Source organism: Monomorium pharaonis, chromosome 2 (assembly GCF_013373865.1).
Source record: "Monomorium pharaonis isolate MP-MQ-018 chromosome 2, ASM1337386v2, whole genome shotgun sequence".
In the NCBI taxonomy this organism is placed as follows: Eukaryota; Metazoa; Arthropoda; class Insecta; order Hymenoptera; family Formicidae; genus Monomorium; species Monomorium pharaonis.
In genome coordinates, this window is record NC_050468.1 from 10217579 (window position 1) to 10244266 (window position 26688).

Below are 26688 nucleotides of genomic sequence, written 5' to 3' on the forward strand. Positions count from 1 at the left end.
CTGTCGGAGGGCGGCGAGATCTATTTGAAGCGTTAAAGACTCTGTTAAAGCGGCGGTAACTCGACATTAAGAAGGCGCGAACGTCGAGTACCGCGGACGACTTGGGGTATTTTTATACGGCTCGTTGAAGCGTTTATCGACGCCGGGGGAAATTCTTACGAGCTGCTCCAGTCCGTTGGAATTAAATCGGCCGAAGAAACGTCGAACGTCGCTCGTTCGTGCGTTTCGCAAATTACGAACCAGATTTTCTCCTCCCCCCCCTCCTCTCTCCCTCTCTCTTAATGGCCCTAAATAATATTATTCAATTATTTACCATCTGTTTTGAACAAGAAATAATTCTTTTTATACAAGAGCCAACAATTTTCTTTTTACGTACGTTTCTCGGGAGGAGGCGCGCTTCTTTCGGTTCGATCGGCGATTTCCGTCCTGTCGACCCTTCCAAAACTCGCGAAAAAAGGAGAGTGATGAATTCGCGAGGCGCGCGCGCGCGGGCGAAACGAGGCCGTTCCTATGCGGATGAGACACGTGCACCTTTAAACCGGCAACCGGTTTCCGCGCGACGTGCGTGTAAAGGCGAGACACACAACCGAGACCGTTCGGCAAGTACGTGCGAGAATTTGTGGCGTAATTGCCGATTCCGTCAATCATCGGGCGACGGTGTTTTCATGCCGCTGCCAAATCCCGCGTGATACGAGATAAACAGCGCGTAATAACAAAGTATAACCGGATAACGACGGCATAATAATGCGAGTTAACGAAGTGAGCGGGGCCTCGAAATTCTCTTTTCAGACATGCGATCGTGAGAAGAGCATAAAATGAAAGGCTAATATCTCGCCGGGCATTATTGTAACCGATGCGGAGCCGGCCAACAAAGTTGTAGTTTTACTCTGTAATTACACGGGCGCGGCAATTTGTATATCATTAAAGATACGCGGCTATTGGAAATAAAAGTTCCGCACGAATCGACGGTGTATCCTTAATAAATTATAATTAACCGATAAATAATGACCGGTGAGAAAAAAAAGTGTCCGCATAGTGCAAAGGGAAGCCAAGTACGTGTAACGCAATGTATCCCCCCTTTGTATTGATTTCCACTGTTTTTGTAGGGCAATTGCTCCTCTAATTCAATCCCTTCAGTCTCATACATCTCCGTCACTTAGCGCTATTGCGTTGTAACGACTTTTCGATAGTCGGATATCGCCTAATTACCGGTTCATGAAGACAAGAGGAGTGGCAAGGATTAGCGAAGCGCTCGCATTCGCAGCTGAGCCAGCTCGTCGATTTCTCGCGTCACTCCTCTGCCAAGGGTTCACGTCGATTCCCTCGCGATAACAATGGCCGCGAACAGCGCAAAAAGTGGGCGGCGTGAATGAAAGCGAGACAGAGACAGACAGACGGAGGAGAGAGAGAGAGAGAGAGAGAGAGGGAGACAGAGAGAATGTACAGACCACGATCCTGAAAATCGATATCGCGGATGCCGAGGTGCTTCCGTGTCGACGCTCGTAATTATATGCAGCGGAGCACGATATACCGCGTTGCACGATTCCCATTATTGCCATCACGGTAGTGTAACTTATTGTTAGCGAACAGAGCACGATGCTCGAGCGTAGATAGAGAGCGATGGTGTTGAATGACGGGGCGCGGTAGCGCGTCACTGTGCTCGAAAGTTTAACCTTTTTGATACGCACGATTATTAGAGCTGCAGGGACACGCAGCCTCTGATCCCAGCGGAAAAAGAATCGTCGAGTTGAATGAAAACCCGTGATTCTCGTCATGTTCATTTCTTTAAACCTATGTTTTAATTATAACGAGGTCTGTGACGATTAAACAACCGTGAAGTAAGTTGATATTAGTATGCATCTACCTACAATTATTTATGCGACTGGATGTGTTTTAATGTTGCATGTACGGTATATAGGACATTAAAATGCAACCAGTTGCATAAACAATGTGTGTGTGTGTGTGTTTGTGTGTCACAATCATATATATATATATATATATATATATGAATGTGATGTATAGGAGACGAGGAATCTCAGTAGCGATTTATTAGTTAATCAAACCTGTCGAATTAATTCTCAATTAATATTACAATTGTAAATTTTACGACTCGTCCCGTTCTATCTACGGTAAGTCGTGTTACAAGTAGAGTATAAACATCAATTATCGTATATGCTTAGAAATCATTGGTACAGGATAGTTATTATCTCGTGGCACGGACCAGCAATGCGCGTTCGCAAACCATGACAAATTTCGTAACGCCATTTAGATAATTATACATAATTACTACTCATATATACATGTTAATCATTCGTTGAAGTTTCCAACGGTACAATCGCTGCAACCGGATCTCTTACTTCATTTGCACGTTGTTTTGCAGATTGCGATTAAACGAACGGCTCATCGCCGTGACGTTCTGGCCCACATTTAATTTCACATTAAAAAGTTAATAAAGCAGGAACTTCTCCCTAATATTTTTAACGTATACACATCCTAACAGTATCGAGATACTCTTTGTTACAGAGCGAAACAAAAATTAACGAGTTAACGAGCAGCTTGTGATTACTTCGCAAATTATCTTGAGAAATCGAAGCGACAGGTGTTGCTTAAATGTTAGCATTCAACAACGCAACTCTAACAAAGCCATAACTTCGGTAATCTCACGGGATATCGAAAGTGCATGATATATTGCAATAACGCGCACGATCCGCGAGCCACGTCGAAATATGGCGAGCGAAGTTTCACCACAAATTACTTCACGTCCCAATGAATCGATCGGGAACGGTGTGTTTATGATGCGAAGGCATCGCTGCTCATCAGCGCGATTATGCAAATTCTTAGCTCGTTATAGGCAAAGATAGGAGGCCTCGATGCGATTTTTTTTTTCCTCCAAGGGAAGGCGCATCGCACGTCCGCGGATTACGACAAGACACCTCAGCGTGCGCGTACGTTTCGACGACGTTGCAACGCGGATCTACCATGGCAATGCGGGCGGACCTGCCCGTATTGTTGCCAAGAGTCGGACGCAGGCCGCACCTGCGCGACCCCTCGATGCGCTTTACGCGCGCGCCGCTTTTATCGAGGATTATTTATTTCCCTTCTCCCCTCCTCTCTTCCGAAGTGTCCCGTTACCATCTTCCGCAACTATCGAGCATGTGTCGTTCAGTTTGCTGGGAGTGAAATTATAATCCGTAACAGGATGTCCGCGAAGTCGCGCGCTTCCTCTCGAATATCGCGACAAGCTCGCGGTTGAAAATCTTCTCGTAAAAAATTTACCTTTATTTGTTACTTTTGTGGAAATTTTTTTTTAGCTCTTTTCACCGCATGAAAGAGATTGCCTCGAGTCTAATTTATCGTTTAAAGTGCCAATTCAATTAATGTAATATAATTACGAATCTCCGTGGCTCACTTGAGAGTGGCATTCGGCTTGTTATTAAAATTATTTTTGTTTCATATTCAATTCTACGTAATTAAATGGCAATTGATCAAATAAAATTCGAGCAATCTCTGATAAATGCTGTGGCTTTTGACGCATAGTATCAACCAAGAAGAAAAAACTCAAAATGGTACAAAACACACGGCTGAATATTCACTGCGGACCGCACTAGAATCTTAATTACCTCCTATCTAATTTAACTTGACAACTGATACATAATACATCTTTATAATGTCATATCGTCCAACGTTTTGTTAACATTAATTTGTCATCCCGCATATGCAACAGCGTATTTTAATATTGTGTCCCCAAGCAATTGCAGCGAACATGAATTTATGCGAGCGTTACGATACCTGCTAGAGTATCACGCGATATTTTTTCGCGTAAGCTTTTGGAACATACGTTGTTTTTCTGGCATATTTTTAAATTATTATTCATGCCGAGACTTGTTACTTGACAATCTCTTTCTATCGACCACGAGTGCAATGACGAATCCTTTTTCACATCGATATCGTTCCAAACAAAAAATAAATAAATTAACGGTAAAGTTACATTTCATAAAACTTGTCAACGGTATAATCTGTTATTTACATGGCACACGTATTAAAATTATATTTAGAGAGTATTTGCGCTTTTTGCGCAAAAGTTGAATAAATCCGATTAACGTGCTGGATGGAATTAGAGTTATTTAACGTCAAAGATCGCAAGAGCTTACTTTTACTCAGCCTTCGGGCAAGCAAGTATTTATTACCATTTTTTAATTACTGTTTTCACATAGACAAGCTGTTCGCTTCTTCGCTATTTCTGTCATTCGCAGTCGGCGTGTAATCTAATGGAAATACAAAATGTTCCTTTTTCGCTTAAACACATATTAATGTAACGTGATCGGTTTAAAATTTATTCAAAACAGAATTTTCTATTTTCGCTTGACCTCCAATGTTTGCGCGCACGTCACAAAGAAAGAAAGCGCGCGTTAAGTAACGCGTTGATTAAGTAAGCGTCACGCGGCGCTGCAAACGTATAACACTCTTTAATTATCATTCCGTTCGGAAAGTCCACAGCCGCACGTCGATCATCCGCAGTAAGAGCAGCTCTCAGTCCAATGCTCTTATTGGTTGGGGGATGCTAACGTTGAAAAAAAAGAAATTTATCGCGTTCGAATATATCATATCGTATATAGGAAGCTCGCATTTTAGCGCTCGCTTTCCTTCGCGTATGAGAATGTGATAATTAATTAATCCTCTTAAGTAATAGAATATAATTAATTATACTTATATTAGTGCAATATTGACAAAGATTTGTCAATAATATATGTGATCGTTTAAAACGATATTGTTTACACAGAACTCTTTCTGTTTTTACCTATCTTTTCCACTTTCTATGGACAATTGTGCGAAAATATTCATATTGTTGAATATTGATTAACTAATTAATCATAGGCCATATTTTTACGCACTGTCCACACTAAGAGCTAATAAAATTAAGAGATTCTGGTATTCTCGTCGCTATTTTTCATGTTAGACGTGATTTCCTGGTATTGTTTCTGTGTTGGTGCAATGCTACTGAATGACGCTTGCACCTTGCATAGGCATCGATCCCCATTGATCCGAGGGATCAGGCACATCAGACGGGGCTACATTTGCGTTAAATGGGCATTAGAATGCGGCCCTTTTCCTCGACGCGTCACGCTCGTGAGCCGACGGCCGTCGCTGAGCTCCAAGTTCGTTCTATAAGCTTCACGGCACTGCTGCTTACGAGGAAGGCAGGTGCGCGATCTCTAGGCGATCTCGCTTTCTTCGAGCAAACCCGCGCGAATGTTAATTGTGCGCTATTATTGGCAACGACCGGTCGTGGAATTCCGCTTCTTCGAAACCCGCTCGGATCGGCTCTCGTTCCACGATCCCGACATGAGGTAAGTTACTTACGTAAAATGAGCGATTACGCGATTGTGTTACGTACGATAAATGTAAAATACGACGTTGCGCCGGCAGCTTTTCAGAAAAAAAACAGGAAAACTGTGTGACTAGTTCTGTGCGACAGTAAACTTGAATTTTGAGCGGCTAAACAATTGAGAAATAAATTTCCTTAGCTACACGTTTCGTCTTTCCGTCCAAAGAAGATCAGCTGAGGTGAAGATACTTGACTCCTGCACCGAGATCTTCGATGTAACACTCGAACCACGCGTCGAGAGTCACGTGTGAGACGGAAGCGATAAATTTTTAACACCAAGACAAATAGAAAATAATTTACTGTGAAACGACCTACGTTTCCGGCGATTATCTCATGATTCGACAAGCATTCTGCATAATTACTGAATCGTTACACTTTTAATTAATAATCTTACCTGGGATGCCGTCGGATACGTCGAGTATCCGAATTGCGCGTACGCTGACATGCCTAGAGAGTCTGCGGGCGTTGAGTCTACGTGCAGGCCTTCGTCTTTTCCTCTCTGAATATATTGCGGAACCAAAGAGGATCAGGGCACAAACGCATCTGCACGCACTACACTCCCTCTCTCTTTCTCTCTCTCTCTCTCTTTCTCTCTCGCTCTCTCTTTCTTTCTCTCTCTCTCTTTCTCTCTCTTTCTCTCCCTCTTTCTCACTGAGTCTCTCTACGCGCGACAATATCGTAGCGACATATAGGGAAAACGAAATGAGAAAACGGAGCGCGACGAACGTCCGCCGGCGAGGAGTGCCATCAGGCTGCCCCGAAGTCCTGGGCGGCCGTGATCGGCCTCATGACGCACGTTTTTTTCTTCTTCAGCCACGTTCGACTCGTCAACGTGGTGTCATCGCGCCGCTTTATACGGATTACGCGCACTTCAATCCTGTTGAGTTTCTGCCTTGATGCCGCCCCACAGTAGAGCGACGAGCAACGAGGTCGGCGTAGATGCGCGACACCGGGGATGACTCGTCTCCTTCCTGCTGCGGCACAGAATGATTCGCGACTAGCGACACGTCGCGTGATGAAAACAGCTGACAACACGGGACGCAGCACCGAAACGTGATAGCGGTATCAGGTTGACAACACCGAAGGAACGGGACGGACATTCGGACAGAGAGGCGAGCGAAGCGTCACGACCGGTTAGGTATAGGGAGCTCACAGTTCGTTCGTTCGTTCGGTCCGTCCCCTGCTCTCACAGGGCACTCCAGTCTGCGACTGACTCGGCACCACTCACACCACTTCAGCGGGCTTCTCCACTCCGCTCTGTCACGACTCCCCCTCTGGTGAGGAAAACCGAAAGCAACGCTATCCCCACCAGCCGACGTGGGCGGATTCGGATGAAACGGAGCAATCGCGAGATGGTTCGTTGGCCTAGGGGCGGGGCTCACGGGCTGCTCGACCGTCGGCGATTGGTTGCGAGCGCTTGGCACGCGGGCGGTGGTGTTTTCTGAACGTGCCCATCGACGTCGCGACGCCTTTCGTCCCCTCTATTCACCACCGGGGAATCACCGGCGTACGAACGATCTAGCGAGCTACGTCGCGACGCCTTGCTTCGCCACGGGACGTTGCACGGCCACGACTGAACAAGGAGAAACGAGTATGTTTACGCGGCTCTACTCTTGTCAACCCGACGGCAAGGGACTTAAATAAATCCACATTCCTCCTCCACCTCCTTCACTCGTGCCGCCCATGAGTCGTCCTTGTAAGGAGTGCGGACTACTTTTGCACCTATTGTCCGGCCCATAAAATCACAAACTATCATGAAGCAAAGATCATGAAACTTTTCGCAAAGTACTAACATAACTAGACCAATTTTACTTTTAAAATGGAGCAAACTATCTTGTATTGTAAGATGAGCTAGTTTTCTCAAAAGTTTTATTAAATAAAATAATTTATAATTATATTACAATTTATAATTATTACGTTAATCAATTTTCAAATAGATATATTTTAATATTCAACAATATAATGTGACGATTACCTCTTTCTCACAGTCGAACGCGCATATGTACAGGTGTAAACAGTCACACAACACGCATAAGCGATTGAAGAACAATAGGTCTTTAAACGCGAAAGTTTTTCTTGTTGGTTTTCAAGCGGTAAAATATTCTTCCTTATGTCGTTGCAGTTAATCACATAAAACAAAAAAACCTTCTGTGTTTGGATAAAAATTTTAATAATTCTCAATATTCGAGCTTGTTCTTCTAATGCATTTAATGAATATTTTTAATGAAATAGATAACGAATAATAATCGACCCCGAGAGAAAAATATTTGGAGTCAAGCTAAAAAACATAAAGATGAAAAAATGATATCAAATTTAACAACAAAGTCGACTAGAAATTTTGCAACGAGCAGACACGTAATATTATACAAGTGAATCCAATAAATCAGAAATTAACATAAAATTATTCATGAATTTGGATTTTTCTTGACGCTGCTACACCAAATTATATTAATAATTAATGACATAATTTTCATTTTGAGTTAAAAGTTAATTACAAATAATATATTTCGTAAATAGAAAATTTGCAAATTCATGAATTTCATAGTAGCATATTAACAGATAACGCATAATTATTGTGAAACATATCTTGTACAATTATAAAATAAGATTGTCGTAGCATGAAATACTATTGTATCTTTTTGGCGCCAATTCTTGAGCCAAAGATTTGTTCTAGTCTATTGTCACGCGTAGAAAATTTCACGAGCAGATTATTCGTAGGATTTATCTCATATTGTGTTACTTGGAATAATTTCATGGATAATTAAATCGTACGAATGGACCAAAATCATTAATTGGGGGCAAAAAATACTTATTCGCTAAATTAGAGCGAGGGATTTCTATTTGCCTGTACAAAAATTTTCTCCATATTCAAACAAAATCCAATAACCATCCAAGAACTCTAGATAATTTATAGATTTGTTAAATTAAATGCAAGAAATATCATTATTTTAAATTAAAATTATTTAACATAGCATATATATGGACAATAAATAAATTGTAAAAATAATTATCAAATAATTATTTTTACAATTTATTTATTGTCCATATATAAGAATAATTATTTATTGTTGATAATCGTATTATTATTATTATTATTATTATTTAATTTGAGCACACACGTACACATATACGCTAGTAGTAGAATGTGACCAATCGCGAAAAAATTTCAAGTATCAATATACGGAAGAGTATACTTATGGCAAACAAAACGGAGCTAAGCTCCCTTGAAAGTACGAATGTCTAGAGAACAAGGGTGAAGGGATGAATGGTCGACAGGCTGTCCGGGGGACAACGAGAAAATAGTAGTTGCGATGCAACAAGATCCACCGCCGCTAATAGGATTAGCCGACAGGTTGACGAGGTCTTCGGGAGATAAACATCCTTTTGAGGCTCTTATACCTGTATCCCGAGGTTCCTCGAGGAAACGGTCGTGAGACCCTTCGGATGATTTATTGTTCTGCGTAAACCTGGGTGACCTGGCCGATCACGCCCTTATAACGAGCTAGCCAATGCTAGAATGCAAACATTTGAGGAAACCATGTCCTGAAACCACCACGATTGTTACAACGTAGCTGGTGTCACAGTTTCCTTCAAAGTCACATGCCACGTCGAAACCACACACAATAATTCGCTTAATCCTTCTCGTTCTCTGGAGATCATCGCTCGCATACCAAATAAGAGAACTCACAAAACACCCCCACATTTTCGCCACACATTCAACACGGTTCTGTTTCCTCTCTCGTTTCATGTTAACATACTAAATTCCCATGTAAATATCAGACATTATATTCGCTAGACAAATATTCATAGATGAGGTAAATGATATTGGTGTAATAGTTTATATGTGACAAAAAATTTGTCACATGACATGATATAATTGAGTGATATAAAAAATGAACTATGATTGAAGTTAATCAATGTTGCAGAAATAATTCCTTTTATATTAGAGTTAAAAAATTTACAAAGTTGTTTTTTAAAATTCGTCGTGATGAGATTTTATCTTTTACGTAACAAGATATTTTATCAGGAAATAAAAGGTATCGGATTTTATGTAACAATAATATTGTCTACGGCGTTGCCGTTCGCCGTGACGGACGTCGAATAATTAAACGAGAAGAATTACGCGACGGATGCGGTGGTGACAAAATGAAATGTGGCGGCAGCTGGCGCGCGTTGTGAAAATATCACTCGGATTGTTGAATGTCCATTTGTGTTTCACCGTTGGACGTAACATTTATGATTACGGGGGTAAAACAGTACTCGCGGTTCGTCAGTTTTTATTGTTACACTCGCCCCGTTATACCGTCGTTCAAGCGCGGTTTACGGACAAAAGTAACAATAATATCACGGAAAGAGAAGGCTTATCTGCCGCGAAATTGTACAGTATGCAATTATTTTTACAGATCGCAGTCGCACTGTCATCGCAACGTTTCTCTCTATCACTTTCAAAATATTAAAACGGCTTTCATGGATTTAGGACCAGTACGCACAAGAAAATATACAATTTTTGTTTGTGTACAAGTCACGTTCCTAACTGGACGACAGTTGTAAATCTCGGTTAGAATATCTGCGGTCAAACTGCGCAGGATCATTTGGTGTTTACAGCCGTCAAGTTTTTCGGGTCTGATAAGGCGAAGATTTCTACCAGAGGGGAAACTGTGTCAGGTCCTATCTCACCGGTCAGTGTATCCCATTACTTGTTCGCAGGTTGAGTAAAAGTTAAACGGCCATGTCCACTCGGCCTGTCTCCGACGATAAGGATGCTTAATAAGGCACCAAACCTCCCCTCCGTCCATCTCTTTTCCTACTTTCTCACCCTTGTTCCCGAAAGGAACATCTCCCTTTTATCTCAACATCGACCCAGTTGGGCACAAGCTCCATTTTTTTCTCAAGCTCTTCAGTTTTTTTTTCTAATCTTCACGAATAAATCCCTTCAAATGTGTTTATGGCAAAAAAATACAGAGGAACGCTTATTGTTGCGTTCAACGTTTTTCTTTCAACTCTCATTCTTCTCTTTCGACTCCATTCATCGAACTTGTTTCATTATACTGTTGAAATATCTTGGCTAGCTTTTACGACTACTTTTACGAGATTTTCTCGCCATTGGTTTTACCGCTCTCCAAAGGTAAATCATTAGTTCCCTACCGCGGCGGAATTATAAAAGCGGGTCTAATTCAAATGCCATAGAATGGTGCGATTTACACCGTGGAATAAAACAAAAGATTGTTACGTAGGTTTCTGAGACGAGCGTGCTAAGGTAGGAAGAAGGAAGCTAATAAGGGGAGGTCCAGACTGCCCCGGCGCCTTCGGGATACCTTCGAGGGGCACCACAATTTTATTGGTCGGAACGTCCTTGTTCCTCCGTCCGTTTTCCTCTGCCATACCACTTCTGCGCCGACTTCTTCGTCTTCCTCTTCGGCACGGTATGGCCGACCAGAATGTTGCCGTAAAAAAAGCCGATCCCCTCCCCAGACCTCTTGTACGTCCTTCTCCTCACCTTCTTCATTCCCGTTTTCCCCCCGTAGAACGACGAACGAACGACCAACGAAATGTCAACCGTAAACCTCGCGAGGCAACACTAATTAACCCGACCGAAATAAACTGCAGCGCTCTCAACAGCGCTCCTCCATCGCCCCTCTCACTCACTCGTCGAACCTCTTCTTCTTTTGTTCGCGCGGACAGATTCTACAGCCCTCGGTAGAACCTCGAAAAATACTATATCGAGGCGGCTTAAAATCCTCATAATCGGCCTCTTATAAAAAGTCGCAAACCGAAAAGGAAAAAGTTTAATTTTTGTACATTGAAAAAAGAGTTTAGTAATAATAATAATCAAGCTTAGATAATAGCTAAGCTTTTATAAAATAATTTTATTTAAATCGGTTTGATTAATAATAACCAAATGCTTGATAATATTTAGTAATCGTTTAGTAGCCGAGATAATGTTTGTATTATTAATATAATTATTAAATATTACTAAATATTAGGTTATATCAATCAGATATAATTTTAATAATTTTACCAAAGTTTGATTATTATGTAACTTTTTTTCAGTGTACATTATGTTCTAATTTTACGTAAATGTATATAATATATCACTCGAAATACTTGGTAACACTACATTTTTTATAAAGTAGATAAGACACTCGTCCCGTTTTTGCAGATAACAAAATAATAGTCAATAAATATGCATTACGCGTGCGTCACGACGTAACACGTGGAACCGATGGAAACGTCGTGTAGCCGAAAAGAGGAAAAATTTCATCAGTCACCGCGGGATTTTATCGGTCCCGATATACCGTTTCGATGCGTGATCGTCCGGAGAAATAAATCGAGGCTTTTTTGGCGTAAGAGTAGGAAACACTGCTTTCAGCGCGGGCGGTAATACAAAGGGGCAAATCCGGATGACTCCCTTGTTCGCTTTCGTTCTCGCACTCTCGCCTCGAAACAGCCGAATCCGCGGGGTTTCCCCTATACCGCCCGTTGCCAGGCATTTCCATTCTATGCCGCACGTGAGAGGGACACGTCCACTCCCATACATAACGTAACGATATCTACGAAAATGCCTATGCCGGTTGCTATTTTATTTTTAAAAGATTATGGAAAGAATCGCACGTTTAAAATGCACTTTTTGATTGCACAATAATATTGATCTGCAGACTATGTTTTTTACTTTGCATTTTGTCAAAAGAAATATTGTACACTGTTATTGTCAATTATTGAGCCTCACGAGGTCGCTTAAGATTACATCAGGTCAACAGTTACATTAAGAGCCGTATGCTTTTAATAACTCTCTAAATATTGTAGATTAAAATGTCAAAAAGAGTGACAATTTAGCTTGTAGAGTTTTTTGAGTGATTTGCCACCTTAACAAAAATCAAAATTCACAATTCTGAGTGATTTTTCACTCTACAAGATTTAAAAAGTACAACAAACAATTATGTATTACGTATATTAAGTATATCAAAATAATGTAGCAAATTATTTATAACATGGAATAGTTAAAAGACGACGACAATTGTTCACGTTAATAACTTTTAAATATTTTGCGATCAACGTTTGCAAGAATTCCGATACCTGAGCATTACAGCGTAATATATGGTGCATGTTCAATCGAAGGTTCGGAAAGAGAAAGGTTTCCGCGTCATTGCGGCACACAGTGCGACGCGACATAACAGAGCGATCGAGCGAATTCGGTTGGACGCAGAGTACCATGGAGACATTGTTAGGCTTCGCCGATCCTAATTGTCGGAGTGGTTTTCATTGAAAGCGCGACCCTTGGCGCGGATGTACGCGGGTGCGCGACGTCCCTCTATTCTCGTTCCCCGTGCAACCCGCGCTGTTTATTGTCTCCGGCCGCGCGTTTTCGAGCCGCTGCAACGTGCACACGCTGCCATCCGAATAGTCGTGGAGAGCGTCAATAGCGGTTGGCGATTATGCCGCGCGTGGGAAGAGAAAAAGGGAAAACCGTCGGGAAATGACGGCTGGCGACACTGCACGAAAATACTACAAAGCACGCATTTAGTCGCTATCGCGGTATCGCAATTGTGACGCCATTATACAGCTATTATTCATTGTTTATGAATGCAGAAACATATCACACGCCTGTTACAAGCGTCGCGATACATTCTGGATTTCTTGCAACATCACGATAGATTTTGCGATACGCTTTGTAGACAAAATAGTCGAACGAGTCACACGACAGAATACGACAACAACAGGTACAATGTTAAAATAAAAGATATTGCCAAAAATGTTTTTACATTTAACTCGATTTTTCGCATTGAAATACAATATGTATACACGAAAAGAACAGTTTTAGTAAAATATCTAAAAATTTAACTAGATACAAATCTGAAAATAATTTCATTGGACAGCCAAAATAATTATGCTCAGGGGAAACTCAAGTTGGTTGCTAGAATGCCAAAACTTTTTGTAATACTTATTATCCCACATCATTATTTTCGTATCTAGCAAGACACTTTATCAAAATTGTTTAGTTCCTGGTAAAGTATCAATTTAAATTCTCATTTCTCAAATTCTCAAAGCGGAATAGAGACGAGCCAGCGGAAGCTGAAGGTAACGGGAAGCATTAGGCCTTCGCCAGAACGTCTGCATTTAATAGTCCGCACTTTTAATGGTCCACATCAGGAAGTATGTATACAAGTCGTAAGGTTAATGTATCTTTCCTTATAAACATCGCATGAGTTCACGTGAAGTTCGTGCGGGAGAAAACGCCAAAGGACAGGCTTCTCGGAGAATCCCTACGCCTATGGCGTATCAACCGCGCTCCAACAACACGCAGTCACCCTCGTGGGCCGCGTACGTTGCATGATAGTTTTCACCCTCTCCCTCCCCTGCCTCGCTGCAACCTTCCCGCGCTCTTCCTCGGGCGTCCGCAATCAGGTGCAAAGCATCGGAGCTGGTATCGCATGAGCGGCCCGCCGCCGCCGCCGCGATGTTACGTGCTCATGGAAAATGAATAGGTAATTATAACGCTGCATCCATAATGCAAGGGGGACAAAGCCGTATTACCCTCGACGAGTAGCGCACGATCGCGAGCCTCTTCTCGGAAGGAGCGTCGTGGCTCAAAGCAGAGAGAATTCGCGGTTTTCTGGTGTGAAAGAATTCACTTTCCTGAAAGAAGAGGAGAAATAGAGAAAGAGAAGACCTCAAATCGCACGGCACTCATTGAAATTCATTCGCGACCGCCTTTCGTCTTCGCCTCTCCCTTTTCCTTTAGCTCCACAGCTCGTTTATGTGCTCGCGCGCACACGGATGTGCGAAGTATTCGAGGCACGACGCGTCGCCGCCGCCGCCGCCGCCGTCGCGCGTACTCGTACGTACCGCGGAGGAACACGGACGCGTGTACACGCGCGCGTACACGCGCACTCTGTAATTGCGTTTTATTGCACGTTACCACGATTAGAATTAGAGAGCGATCAAGAACTCCGCGTACGAAAACGGTAGTCGTAACAATATCTCTCGAACGGAAGGATTACGCCTCGGCGGCCGACCGCGCCATATGCGCGCGGCGCAGTAATTGATTTAAAACGCAATCATTCAAGGAGATGTAAGCGGATGGAAAAGGAGAAAACGTAAGTAAAGCATCGCGGAATTATGATCGGTGAATTTCTCTATCGCCTTCTGATAACGATCGTTCCTAAGTAATAGACTGCTACCGTTGGATGATTTAACTTTTATTGGCTTCTAAGTGTAGTCAATTATGGTTCCCACGCTTAAATTAGTTTTTTTTTTCTTCAAACTGTTATGCATCGAAAACATTATTCTGTGCTTATATAATTTTAAGAACTTATAAAAAGATCTTAATAATCACGTTGCGGAAATAATTATGCTAAACTGTTTTATTAATGCGACTAAATATTTAGTGATATTTAGTAAGTATAATAAAACAAGATTTTTATAATAGTAAAAAACGATTACTAAATATTACATATCTAGTTAATGAATATTTAATTGAAATTATTTCACTAAAGCTTAACAATTGTCACCTAAACTTGATTTCTTTTTTCAATGTGTGATAACCCCGCCCCCCCCAAAATAGTAGATTGATCATGCAAGTCCTAATGACTCATAATATTCCTCCTCCTCTCTTTCTCCCCCGCAGAAAATGCCCTAGGTCATTATTACGTTAGATTTACAATCACTTTGTGGCGCGAAATGTAATACATTCTCGAAGAATCCGCCTCCGTAACTTCTCGGTCGCTCTCCTCGCGGTAGTGCAGGTCAGAGTGCAACGATTTTCCATAAAGCAGATTGCACGAGATTCCGGGAGCCTCGCGTGGTGCGATGTGTTGTGTACGTGCACGATTCTGTCATCCTGCGATTGTATGCAACAACGTCGAAGCGGCAGCGGTGGCGTTGCATCGGACGCGCCGGGTCGGCCGAGTCGCGGCGAATGGGGATAATGATCGACGGAAGTGTTCGTGCTAAAATATGCAGATCCGGCTAAAATTACCGGAGAAGTACCACCTAGCCGACTCGGCTCGGCCGAGTCGGGAGGGAGGCGAGACTATTGGTGTGCATCATATGCTCGCGGCTCGGCCTCGAATCGGCCTGGCTCTGTTCGACGTATGCAACTGTGCAACTACGCTGCCGGAGCGTGGGCGATGGTCGATGATGATTATTTCTCAACGTGTCTTCTACGTTTCTAAGGATAGACATAGAGAACTGCCTCGAAAGAAGTTTGACGGTTTCATTGCGTGAAGCACTTTACGTGGAAAGAATATGATTTTGCTGAACCATTCTGAAAACTTAGTTGGATACAATTCTGAACGTAACTTGCGTTATCAAAATAATTATCTAGGATGCTCAAGCATACTGCAAAAAAAATTGATTTTCTACGCGGAGAAAAAAAGTAATTAATTCAACAAAATGTGTAGTTGCAGGCTGCCAACTACAAGTACACTCAATACAATAATATGTTGCAATATCAACATTGTATTAACAGCAAATAGTATTGATAATATATGCTATTGCAATATCAACATTGTATTTGCATTAACAGCAAATATTATTGTATTGAATATATCTGTAGTTGATAGCTTGCAACTACACATTTTATTGGATTAATTACTTTTTTCCGTGTAGCAACCAGCATCCTATATAATTATTTTGATAGTCTCATCAAATTACTTTCAAATCTGTAACTCAATTTTTAAGTATTTTAGCAAAATTGTGCTTTCTGGATTCATGTGTGAGAGCTCATTTTAGTAGACTGCTTCTCTAGATTGTACAGTTTAATTCACGCAAATATTGCAATATAATAGAAACTGTAAAATTAAAAAACTGTAGAATTAAAATTTTAAAATGTTCAAAATTAGGCTTTTTGATACCGTTTTAAATGCACACATTAAAAATGTTATTTGATTCTTAAAAAAAATCTTAAAGTTATAGAGATGAGAATAAAGATCATTTTAATTGCACACACAGAAAAAAACAAGTGAGTCAAATTAACTCTTATATATTTATATGAACGCGTTCATTGTTTCATATATACGCAACAATATATAATCTTCTTAGAAGAATTTGAAAATACTAAACTTCAACAATATTATAGTTTTATTTTAATATTATAATTGTTATTTCAAGAATATAACATAATTATTTTGATAATTTTATTCTAAGAAAATTATAATCTTCGATTTAAGCATACAGTATTTTCTATCCAACATTTTTTCTTTTCCATTCAAGGAAATTATTCTTAAATAACAAGAATATCATTCTCTTGATTAAACTATATAAAATCTTAAAATAAATCTTTATTCAAGTAAATTTTTTTTTATTTAACGCAATATAATCTTATTTCAAGATTTTCATTTTGAAATTAAAGATATTGTCAAAATAACAATAATCTTTTTTTCTGTGCACGGAAAGTTACAAAATTAATTCACCGTAACTCGTGCAAGATGTGCGCAGGACAAATCGGATAAATTGCATTACAATTTATTTATATGTTACTTGGAAAATTAGCATACTCGATTACCTAATTAAGAATAACCCCGCCTCATTATATTCTAGTCGGTACGTAGGAAACGTTAATTTGAACGGTTCAAGCAGGAACGTCGCCAGCGTCTTACGTATGCATAGTGGCTTGTCACAGGAACCAATTAACTTCTTTACAAGGAACGACCATTACCTCAGAATGCGTTAAAATGACCGGTGAGAGCAAGGAAATCGCAATGTCAACGGTAAAACGGACGATTGCTTAACAAGCATCGCGGCGATTTCCCAACTCTTAACAGCGATTATGGTAACCGGAAAAGATTCACGACGAAGAAATTTAATGAATCGTCCTAATCATTCCGCCGACGTCCATCATATAGTTTATATATAAATACCGTCAGGAAATCGTTTAAGTAATAACTTCCGAAAGCATGTATCGTTTTTGTCGGAATTTTTTAAGTAAGAATTAAATTTCTTCTCCAATCTTAAGATAATATTCTTTCGTCTGGTTACACTACATGTAATTTACATCGAGATCCAATTACATGTGAGCCTCTGAAAGGTGATTGACTATGGCTGTCGCCATGCAATCGGCAATGGTCGGTTGGCAGGAGAAAGAGAGAAAATATTTATCTAACAAATCTCTTCTCTTCTTTCTCCTTCTCTCTCTCTCTCTCTATCTCTCTTTCTCTCTCTTTTACGATAACGGAAACGTAACAATTTATCGCTTGTGATTGCGGATCGCGCTCGTAAATGATACACACTCGCATGTAAATGCAAGAGCGTTACAGGGTTGCAAAAAAACCACCGCGGCGACTCTCGTTTATGCGTGTTACAAACTATATGTATAACATGGCGAACGAGAAACGTACGCCTACTATAATCTGTTAACAAATATCCAAGGCGGACTGTTAACACACGTTTGCTATGAGTTATTTTGTCGATGTTCAGGCATTATGCGCTCGTTCCGAATACACACGCTTGCAATATCGGGTTACTATGAATAATCGATCAGGAGCGCGGGCGGGGAGAGAAAAAAAATTTATGGTTAAAGCAGCCATTTAATGTTAAGCTATTTTACGAGGAAACTCTGCCAGCATTAAACGGAAGCATAGAGATAAGTATATACTACGTCTAAGAGCTTATTAAGTCTTCAACGTCTCATCGCCACAGTATTGAACACGTGTGTTTATAAAGCGACATGTAAAATGACGCTGCATTTTTTTTCTTGCGAAGAAAATGCAAAATCATGCGTTCGCGCATAGATAAACGGTTACAAGAGCACCCACTACACGCGTAACTAAAATGGTATTTCTAACAAGCTTAGATATGGAGTTAACCGAAAGGTTTTTACCCAGCTGTAAAACTATGTTATGAGGATATACGAGAATGGCGGACGCAATCCGCTCTCTCGCAGGATAACGGTTGAAAATTGTCACATTTATATAGGCCTGTAGTCCGTGTCCCGATCGACGATGGCAGAGCGGCATGATGGATAGCCGCAGACGCTTTTATCAGTCGTTTAAGCGCGATCGTGCCTCGATTGTCGACGAGCACGGGCCGACATTCACGATATCGCAACGCGCGCGCGGATATTGTTTGTCAATGAGATATCCTGAAATGTTTCCCAGAGAGTACCTCAGCAACGATCATCCGTCACTCCGACGGAGCCGCGCCTCGCGCGTGATCGAAATTACGACGACTCCGACGTGCGAATATCGAGACTCACGCCGTGGATCGCACGATACGTACACGGATGGGAGGGGATAATTATGCGTCTCTAAAAGCGATGCGATCTCTCGAAGGAAATTATGAGGCCGTGAACATTTCTGATACCGTGTTATACCTGAGTTTCTTGATGATGCGAGAATTTCACCTGGATGAAACTTTAAGGAGGTACGATCGAAGAATCAAAATGCTTTTCAATCTGTGTAAAAGTTATATAGAATATTATTCGAGTGAGACTAATATTATGTTAATATTTCAAACCGATTGACACACACCGCGCGTTTCTAAGAAAAGAAAATTAAGTTAGAGAGTCTTATACACGTTATGTTATTTTTAAAATGCTTCGACATACAAAAAAATACAAACAATTATAAAGGGCTCGTTAATGCTAATCAAAAATAATATGATAAACAGGTCAATGTATCGAGCCAAGACAAATTTTCTTAATACATTATAATTTATTAGATAAACATTATATAATTATAAACGCGACTAATAACACTGTGTTAAAAAATTGTTAAATTTCGAAACGTTTCGACTATACTTAGTCCTCTTCAGTCATAATAAATTACCAATATATATGAACTTAAACATGAATGAAATAATGGACACGAAAATATAATTAAACAGTTAAAAATGATGACTATTGAACAACCATAAAACAGTGCATTGCGTATCAAAATGTGTCATAATAATTAAAAACGTGAACCAATAAATAATACAATTAAATGAATAATAAAATGAAGAATAATGAACTTTTTTTCGTAAGTCGGTTTTTATATTAAAATAAATCTATAAGATCAAAAACGATGGAAAACGTGTTATGAATAACATAAACTGATATGCGTATTGTGGAAAACTCTAAACTTATATATGTTAATCCCAGATCTTAAAACACAATATTAAAGCGAGCAACAACACACAGAGTATTCGACAAAGCGCTAAAGACAAGTGTAATGTTCGGTAGTCAGAGGCAGAATTATACAAAAAAATTATATGAGTAATTACTGCAAATCTTTTTTCACGTTCTTGCAAAAATTAAATTTTATTCATCACAAGTATTTTTATTTAAATGAAAAGTTGAGAAAAATATGTTTATTAGCAAAAGTAACTTTTGATGAAAGAAGAGACTAAAATATAATCGAAATTTGGCAATGCTGTTAAAAAATTAAGATAAAAAATTGTTACAAAAAGATGGCAATTAAAAATTTCCAAATGTAGGTGAGTATTATAGATTAGTTACATAATTATACATTCGATATTTTTAACAAAACTGAAAATATGCATATGTGTGTAAAATTTTAGTTACCAGAAACATTTCACTAATTTAATTTTATGCAAACAATATTGATCTTAGGAAATCCAAATGTTTAAATTTGAAAAATTGTTGTTTCAATAATAAAAGTCACTTTTTTGTTGAGACTGTCTCGAGCATACATCCTTAAGAAACAAATTTCATTGACTAGAAAAAATAAAATGGCTCATTTGTTATAAAAAATAAGGTCAAATATCATCTTACAAATTTGGTCTTAATTTTTTTGCATCTTTAGAATATATAAAACAACAATCTCTACGTTGCTGATCGCACTTTGCGCGTTGAATCCCTTAGTTTTACATAGATAAGTCATACACTTTTCACTCGAGATCGCTCGCGTGCCCGATAACTTAACGATCTCTAAGAATACGTGCTCCGGAAACGATATACGGATACACCTGATTAATGGGCGACGTAACCGGCCATAAGTGCATGTCATTAACGATCGTTCATTTTTCATTGGAACATTCATGGAGACGACACGTGTGCGCTCACATCAAGCCGGTGTATACATTTCCGATGAGAGATCGGGGACCAGGCCCGTTGTACTCGAATATCGGCACACCCTGTACGCACATTAACCGGCCGATATATACGAAACGGCCTTTTAGCTGACTCGCGAGCGGGAATAATAATTTCAAGCGTTCCTCTCGAAGATAGATACGGACACGAAGAGGGCGAGAGGGACGTGTTGGGGCCCCCGACGTTTAAACGAAGACAGAGGCGACGAACCGGAGAGATAAACAGTGAGAGAGGACGAGAGGAAGAACGAGAAAGAAAGAGAAGAAAGAGAAAGAGAGAGAGAGAGAGAGAAGGAGAGAGGTCGGTGAGATATACGTTACAGGTGAGAGCGCGAGTATCGCGTGCTGCAAACGAGCCGGCAGCTGCCCGCTTCTGGCTACACGGTCCCAGGTATTAATATGCGACTGACCGAGTGGGACCGATGCTTTTGCTGTAGAGTAAACCGCCGGTCGTATTACGTCACGTACGTCAGCCGTATACGTACTTCGCCGATCGTAGGGCCCGATTCGCGTCCTATCGCCTTCTCTCCCGCGTCAATCTGCCACATCGGCTGAATTGTTAAATTACAGTTTACATTACGCGCATTCCGCTCGACGTGAAAAAAAGAAAGACGCAGCAGTCGCACGAACGTCGCCGTCGCCCGTCTCTTCTCTCTCCCCCTCTCTCTCTCTCTCTTCGAAACCGATATAATTTACCGCGTTCCCCTTTCGGATAATTATTTTTAGCCGAGTACGTATATGCACGGAGTAGCGTGAAACTCCACCGCGATGAAGGAAGGAATTAAACGATTTTATTTATTTTACGTCGGGAGTCGTTACTTCATGAATATCGGTCTTACACGCGAGGATTTTGAAAAGCGGCATGCGGCGCATGGAACGTCGGAAGGTTGACTGACATGTTACCGTCTACCGCACTAATATTAAACTATCATCGTGGAAGGAAGGCCCCGAGCCGCCTTCTTTTCGGTTTCTTTAGCTCGTGCTCACGTGCATGTGAGCGACGGGTCACGTGAGGGGGCCCCGCCGGCGAGTATATGTTGATTTACGCCGATCGTGAGGCTCCCGATATACTTTGTCGAGAGAAGAGTGGTGTATTAAGCGCGCGAGAGAGCCGGGCCCGGCTGTTTCTCCTCCCTCCCTCCCCCGTCATTAGAGTTCCTCAAGAATGAGCGCCTTTTTCATTTCCATGGCGCTGGCCGCCGGCGTAGAGGAGCGACGGCGGCCCCGTCGAGTCCCGCGGCATCCACGGAACATCCTCGGAACCTCCGTCGTTCGTGGCGAAATGCGGCATTTGTACCTCGGTGTATACCACTGCGTCCGCATTTTCCGGCATCATCTTCGCGTCAAAGATACGTACAATCGAAACGACGTTGAGTCTTTGAGACAGCTCTTTACTGCGCGTCGCGGTCAATCAGTCTTTCCCCTCCGGGCGCAATTTGTCCTAAACGTCCATATCGTTGAATCACGTCAGGAAAATTACGTGTCCCCTTTCCTCCCTTCCCCCTTCCTCCCTATCCTACCGTGTACGTTAGCGGAAAATCCGCCGTTAGTGAAGACCTCACTCGTGTACGACACCGCAAAGATGCCGCGTCACGACTTCCTTATCGGGCCAATGGATCCGGCCAGGTGGCCGGGCGCACCAGAGGGGGAAGCGAGCGCGGAAGCGGGCGGAAAAGAAGCGCGGTGAGCTGAATTAAAAGAACGACTTGTCGGTTAGTTGACTCTCTCCGGCTCATAGTTTTTCACCCTCCGTGAGAACGCGGTGAGGAGGCGCGGGGTGAAAGGGGAGAGAAGGAAGAGGCAATCTGTTTTCAGCGCAGGATAACTCCGGCAGCTTTCTTCGCTTCCCTTCCCCTGGCCGGCATTCCCCACGCAGCCTATATCCACCTTCCATCCCCCTTTTTCATTCCCCATTGCGGGGTTACGGAGGACGGCTCGGTAACCTCCCATCGACGACGCTTTTCTATCGCCGCCACCGCCGCCGCCGTCGTAGCGGGCGTAAAAAGCACATCCGAATTGAATCATTGCTGAATAAGCGGGAAAGTGGCTGCGCCGGGTGGAAGGAAATCGGGAAGAGCGGCTAACCCCCCCTCGAGTGTAGCGGAGGGTCGTTTTCCATCCGACTCATTGGTACACTTCTACCCTCGTGTCGAACGCCTCTCCTCTTCCTCTATCTCCCTTCGAGCATCGCAAAAGCACTTTAACCGTACGCTCTTTCTCCCTTTCGCCTATTCTTCTCGCTGCACCCCACGGAATTCGAACGGCCTATAGGAAATTTGTTCCTCCGCAAATTGAGAACCCAAGAACTTGAAAAATTATTCGAGGCTACTTCGAATTTCGATCCCCGCGTTGCGTTTATACAAAATATGTCTTAGGTGCAACGGAGAAATTATCGTAAGACGTTTTACATGGTTCAATTTAGAGGAGCGCAGCCGCGCAAACGCGTTGTCATCGCGATTGTTTCTCTAATCTCACACGAGGGACTCGTACGGGGTCGCGCGTTACCTCGCGAAAACTTCTTCAGGAAAATTAGTTACCGCCGGAAGATACTTCGCCCGACAATAGCGAGCGCAACCCCCTAGAGCAGTCGGAAGGTCGGACCGCTAACTGTTGCGTCGAAACCCGTGCGATGTTCCCCGGCTAATAAAGTAACTCCACTACATGCGAGACGATGAAAGAAAGGAGAATCCACGACGATATATATATATATATATACATGCATACTCCCCATCGCCGGAATAAAGGCAGCGAGGACTGTGCTTTATACGCGCTCGCGTTAACGTACGTCGAGATAAATCCACCCTTGTAGCGAAGCGTGTCGGTCGACCGAGGGTTGTTCAATTAGGATGAACCCCTCCCCCTTTCAGAGAAAGCCAACTTGCCGTTTACATTGAGGACAAAAAACTTTCGACGCAAACGTCATCTCCAAGGGTGCGTACTTTGACAACGTGGTCGTACGATTTTCGTACCGTGCCCCGCATGAACTTGGAGTCAAAGATACAGCTTTTAATCGAAAAAGGCCTAAAAGCGCTTTTGGTTGTCAAAGACATACGCTAATGATGCTTGATACTAAAGACCTTCTAATTAGATGCGAGGGAGAAGGATATACATTTAATTATTGATATTCTCCTTTATCTTGCTGTTATCTTGTCTTTCTCTTTTTCTTTAGAAAATGACAAAATACAATGAACTAATCAAAAGTAGACTTCTGATGGTCAGCCTCCGATTAGACAATCTCTAATTCTCCTTGTTATCCTGAATAACCATAGATTAGCATCACGTTTGATAATTATTACAATTAGATATATTTAATAATAGAAATTAATACAATAAATAAATCCTATTATACATATATCTTGTACAAATATTTCAATCACTAGTGAAGTCACGATGTATTCTATGAGGGTGCACTAAAAAAGTGTTTTTATTGCGTTAGGCGTATCGTTACTGAAAGTATAGCGATTCGAAAGCGATAGTTCTTTACGGTCCGCCGAATTTAATCTCGCGTGAGAGGGAGCCGCCGCGGTCTACTGCATGGTGACACAAAAGAAAAGCTTCTCTCGTGCGCCACGTCTATAATCCAGCGATCCTTGTTCTTGGCCGCGTGATTACTTCCGTTACGAAACGGCGAGCGCCTTTAAACGTATCGGGCCGTTTCATCGGGCCGCGCGGCGGATCCCCGCCGATGTAACGGCCAGAGAGCTTGACGGAGCATGGCGGTTGTTGCTCGCGGAAAAAAAAGGGGGTATGCCTATACCGCTTTTTGTTTTTTTTTTAATCTCGCCTCTAGACCACGAGACTCTCTTGTGAATACTCGATACAATCTTTTCAGCAACAAGTGGTCGATTGTTTCCTTTGCCTCTCTCGCGCACTCGGGGGCTTCCGTCGACTCGGACGTTTTCGAATTCCCAGAAGGTTGTCGAAGGACTCGAGGCCGCTCTCCGCGCTCTCGCGTGGAGAATTATTGCGCTGACGCGTTTAGGATAACGGGATAGAGCGACGGAGCGAGATTCAAGCCTCCCCGATCTCGCGGGAGATATCTTGTTTTACAAATATTTCCTTCGGAATCGCACATCCTGTAGAAGTTACTGGCGATTGGTTTCGATTTTCGATCGTGTGAGCCCCTCTCGAAAGTATTAACTTTAGACGTCGGACACAATCGTTATTCACACCCCCCCCCCTCCTCTGCCTAATGTATCGCTGTTGCGGTGATGTATTCGAGATGAGCGACGAGGAGAAAATACGGGCGCCGACGTGGTCTGTAACCGTAACCATTAGGGTAACCGTGAGTTCGTCGCGCTCGACATCGCGCCCCTGCACGTGTCCGGTCGATGCGGGACGCACGTGTCACGTGTGTGCCCGAGGAAGCTCCTCTCCGCTGTTCGACGGGGCGATCAAGCGACGCGACGAGGACGACGACTACGACGACGACGACGACGACGGAAGGACGGGGTCGTCCTGGGTTGGAAGCAGGAAGGGTGGAAGTGGCGACAAGTGCTTACACAACAAGTGCGTATCCCGCGCGCGACAAAGTGCGACGAAAAGTACGGAATCCACGGCCGTGTGAACCTTGCAACGAGTCGCCTCGGAAAAGGCGATGTCATCGAACTGGGCTCTCAAGAGGGCTGAGCGCTCGCATACAGCCGGGTGACACATTTCACTCCCCTCGCACAATAGCACGAGGGCCTTCTCTCGCTGCCGCGTGAGACATTAAGTCATAGATACGCGGAGTAACTCTGATATAAAAGCTTTAAAGAGATTTGACTCGCACATTGCTCGAAATCGTACGAAAATGCGACTTTCAACTGGATTTTGAAGAGTAGAGAGAAAAATGTAACATAATCCCGTCGTAACGATGTCGTAATTAATAAACAGATGTTGTATTTTCCATAATGTTGTATTTTAATAACGTGTATTTCCGTGGTTGGGGGAATTACCGCGTTGTTAGAATAAAATTAATGACGTAGCATCATATTTATATACAGAGCGTGCGTTCGGAATATAATGGATTATAATTAACGAGCGCGCGGGAGTAATATTCATTAATGCGAAATTAACGGGCGCCCTAAGAAAACAAGGTGATACGCGGCACAACGCTATAATTATCTCGTCATTATATGCAAATAGTTTTTAGCGCCGCATATTATCACCCGCTAAATATTATATTTCCCACGGCCGTGATTGGCAGTCTCCGAGCTCGATTACACGAGTAGTCAGTGACATAAAAAAGGTGTCTGAACAATCATCGTCCACTATGCGCGTCGAGCGCCGTTCGGCCGTTGGAATTTAGTCGTAACACGCGACTTACATCAATTACACGAGGGGGAGGGGAAAACGAGAGGAGGAAGACTTACGCCCTCTCTCTCTCTTTCTCTGCGCCACGAATTGAAATTCCCACAGAGCCTCTCGGATACGATGCTTCGCAAATCGTTCATGGCCGCGTATATACCGCGCCTCGATATCGACGCCTCGCTCGTCCGACACGAACGTGCCGGGCAAGCGACATGCTCTATAGACGCTTTGATTCTTTCTTGTCCCGGTCTACCTTATACGTTCTTCCTCGCGGCCGCTGTAGAATGCCCCCGGTGGAACGGGGTAATTCGGAAGCGGGACGCGCGACGCCGTTATCGGCGTCGAATCGGCCGAGTTCTCTCACGAAGCGCGTACGTGTCTCCGGGAGTCCGCGCTTCACCTCGGAATTCACGATTTTTCGGTGTGAACCGAAGCGTTCGGGCCACCGAACGCTCGATGGAATGTCGCGTGCCACCCGGGGGCCTCGGGTTCAGCCTACGTTCGCCGTTGATCTACGGACGGACTGTGCGCGGTGTGTGAATCCCGTGGGAGAGGAGGATAGAAAGAAAGGATAGACGCGAGAGGTGGAAGAGAGGTAGCGGCGAGCGCATATACGTCGGAAGAATACGAAAACTCGACTGGTGGATCGGCGGTCGAACGCCTGCGTTTCCTGCACGATAATAAGACCAGATATTCTCACACGGGGGCCTCAAGCTGGGCCCGTCCGCCCGTCGCCCGCCGTGGGAAACTCATACGTGAGCCGAGAGCGATGCTCGAGCATCCGGCTCGCGCGAGAAACCCGCAGCTCTCGAGACAAATCCGCTTTCGCGGTGCGCGCAGGTGCGATTCGATTAGCAGCCTATATTTCGGCGGGGCCGACATTTTTCAGCGCCGCAGTTGGGACCCGCCGTGCGAGCATTTGTCACGCGTTGGACACGACGCGAGGGACGGTCTCCCGCCGTATTTTAATTGGACCGATCGCT

At 42.8% G+C, this 26688-nt stretch overlaps 1 protein-coding gene across 2 annotated transcripts in view; it reads right to left on the bottom strand.

The window, feature by feature from the left end:
- LOC105836386 (homeobox protein caupolican) overlaps window positions 1–26688 on the bottom strand; it is a 71174-nt gene that overhangs the window by 40534 nt on the left and 3952 nt on the right. The window contains exon 1 of one of the 2 annotated variants that reach the window (XM_028194329.2): window positions 5781–8191. The exons of the other annotated variant lie outside the window; for it this stretch is intronic. Coding sequence (XP_028050130.2) covers window positions 5781–5831 — 51 coding nt within the window. The 5' untranslated portion in view covers window positions 5832–8191. Of the gene's footprint in view, window positions 1–5780; window positions 8192–26688 lie in introns of those variants that run through there. 2 annotated transcript variants of the gene reach the window in all.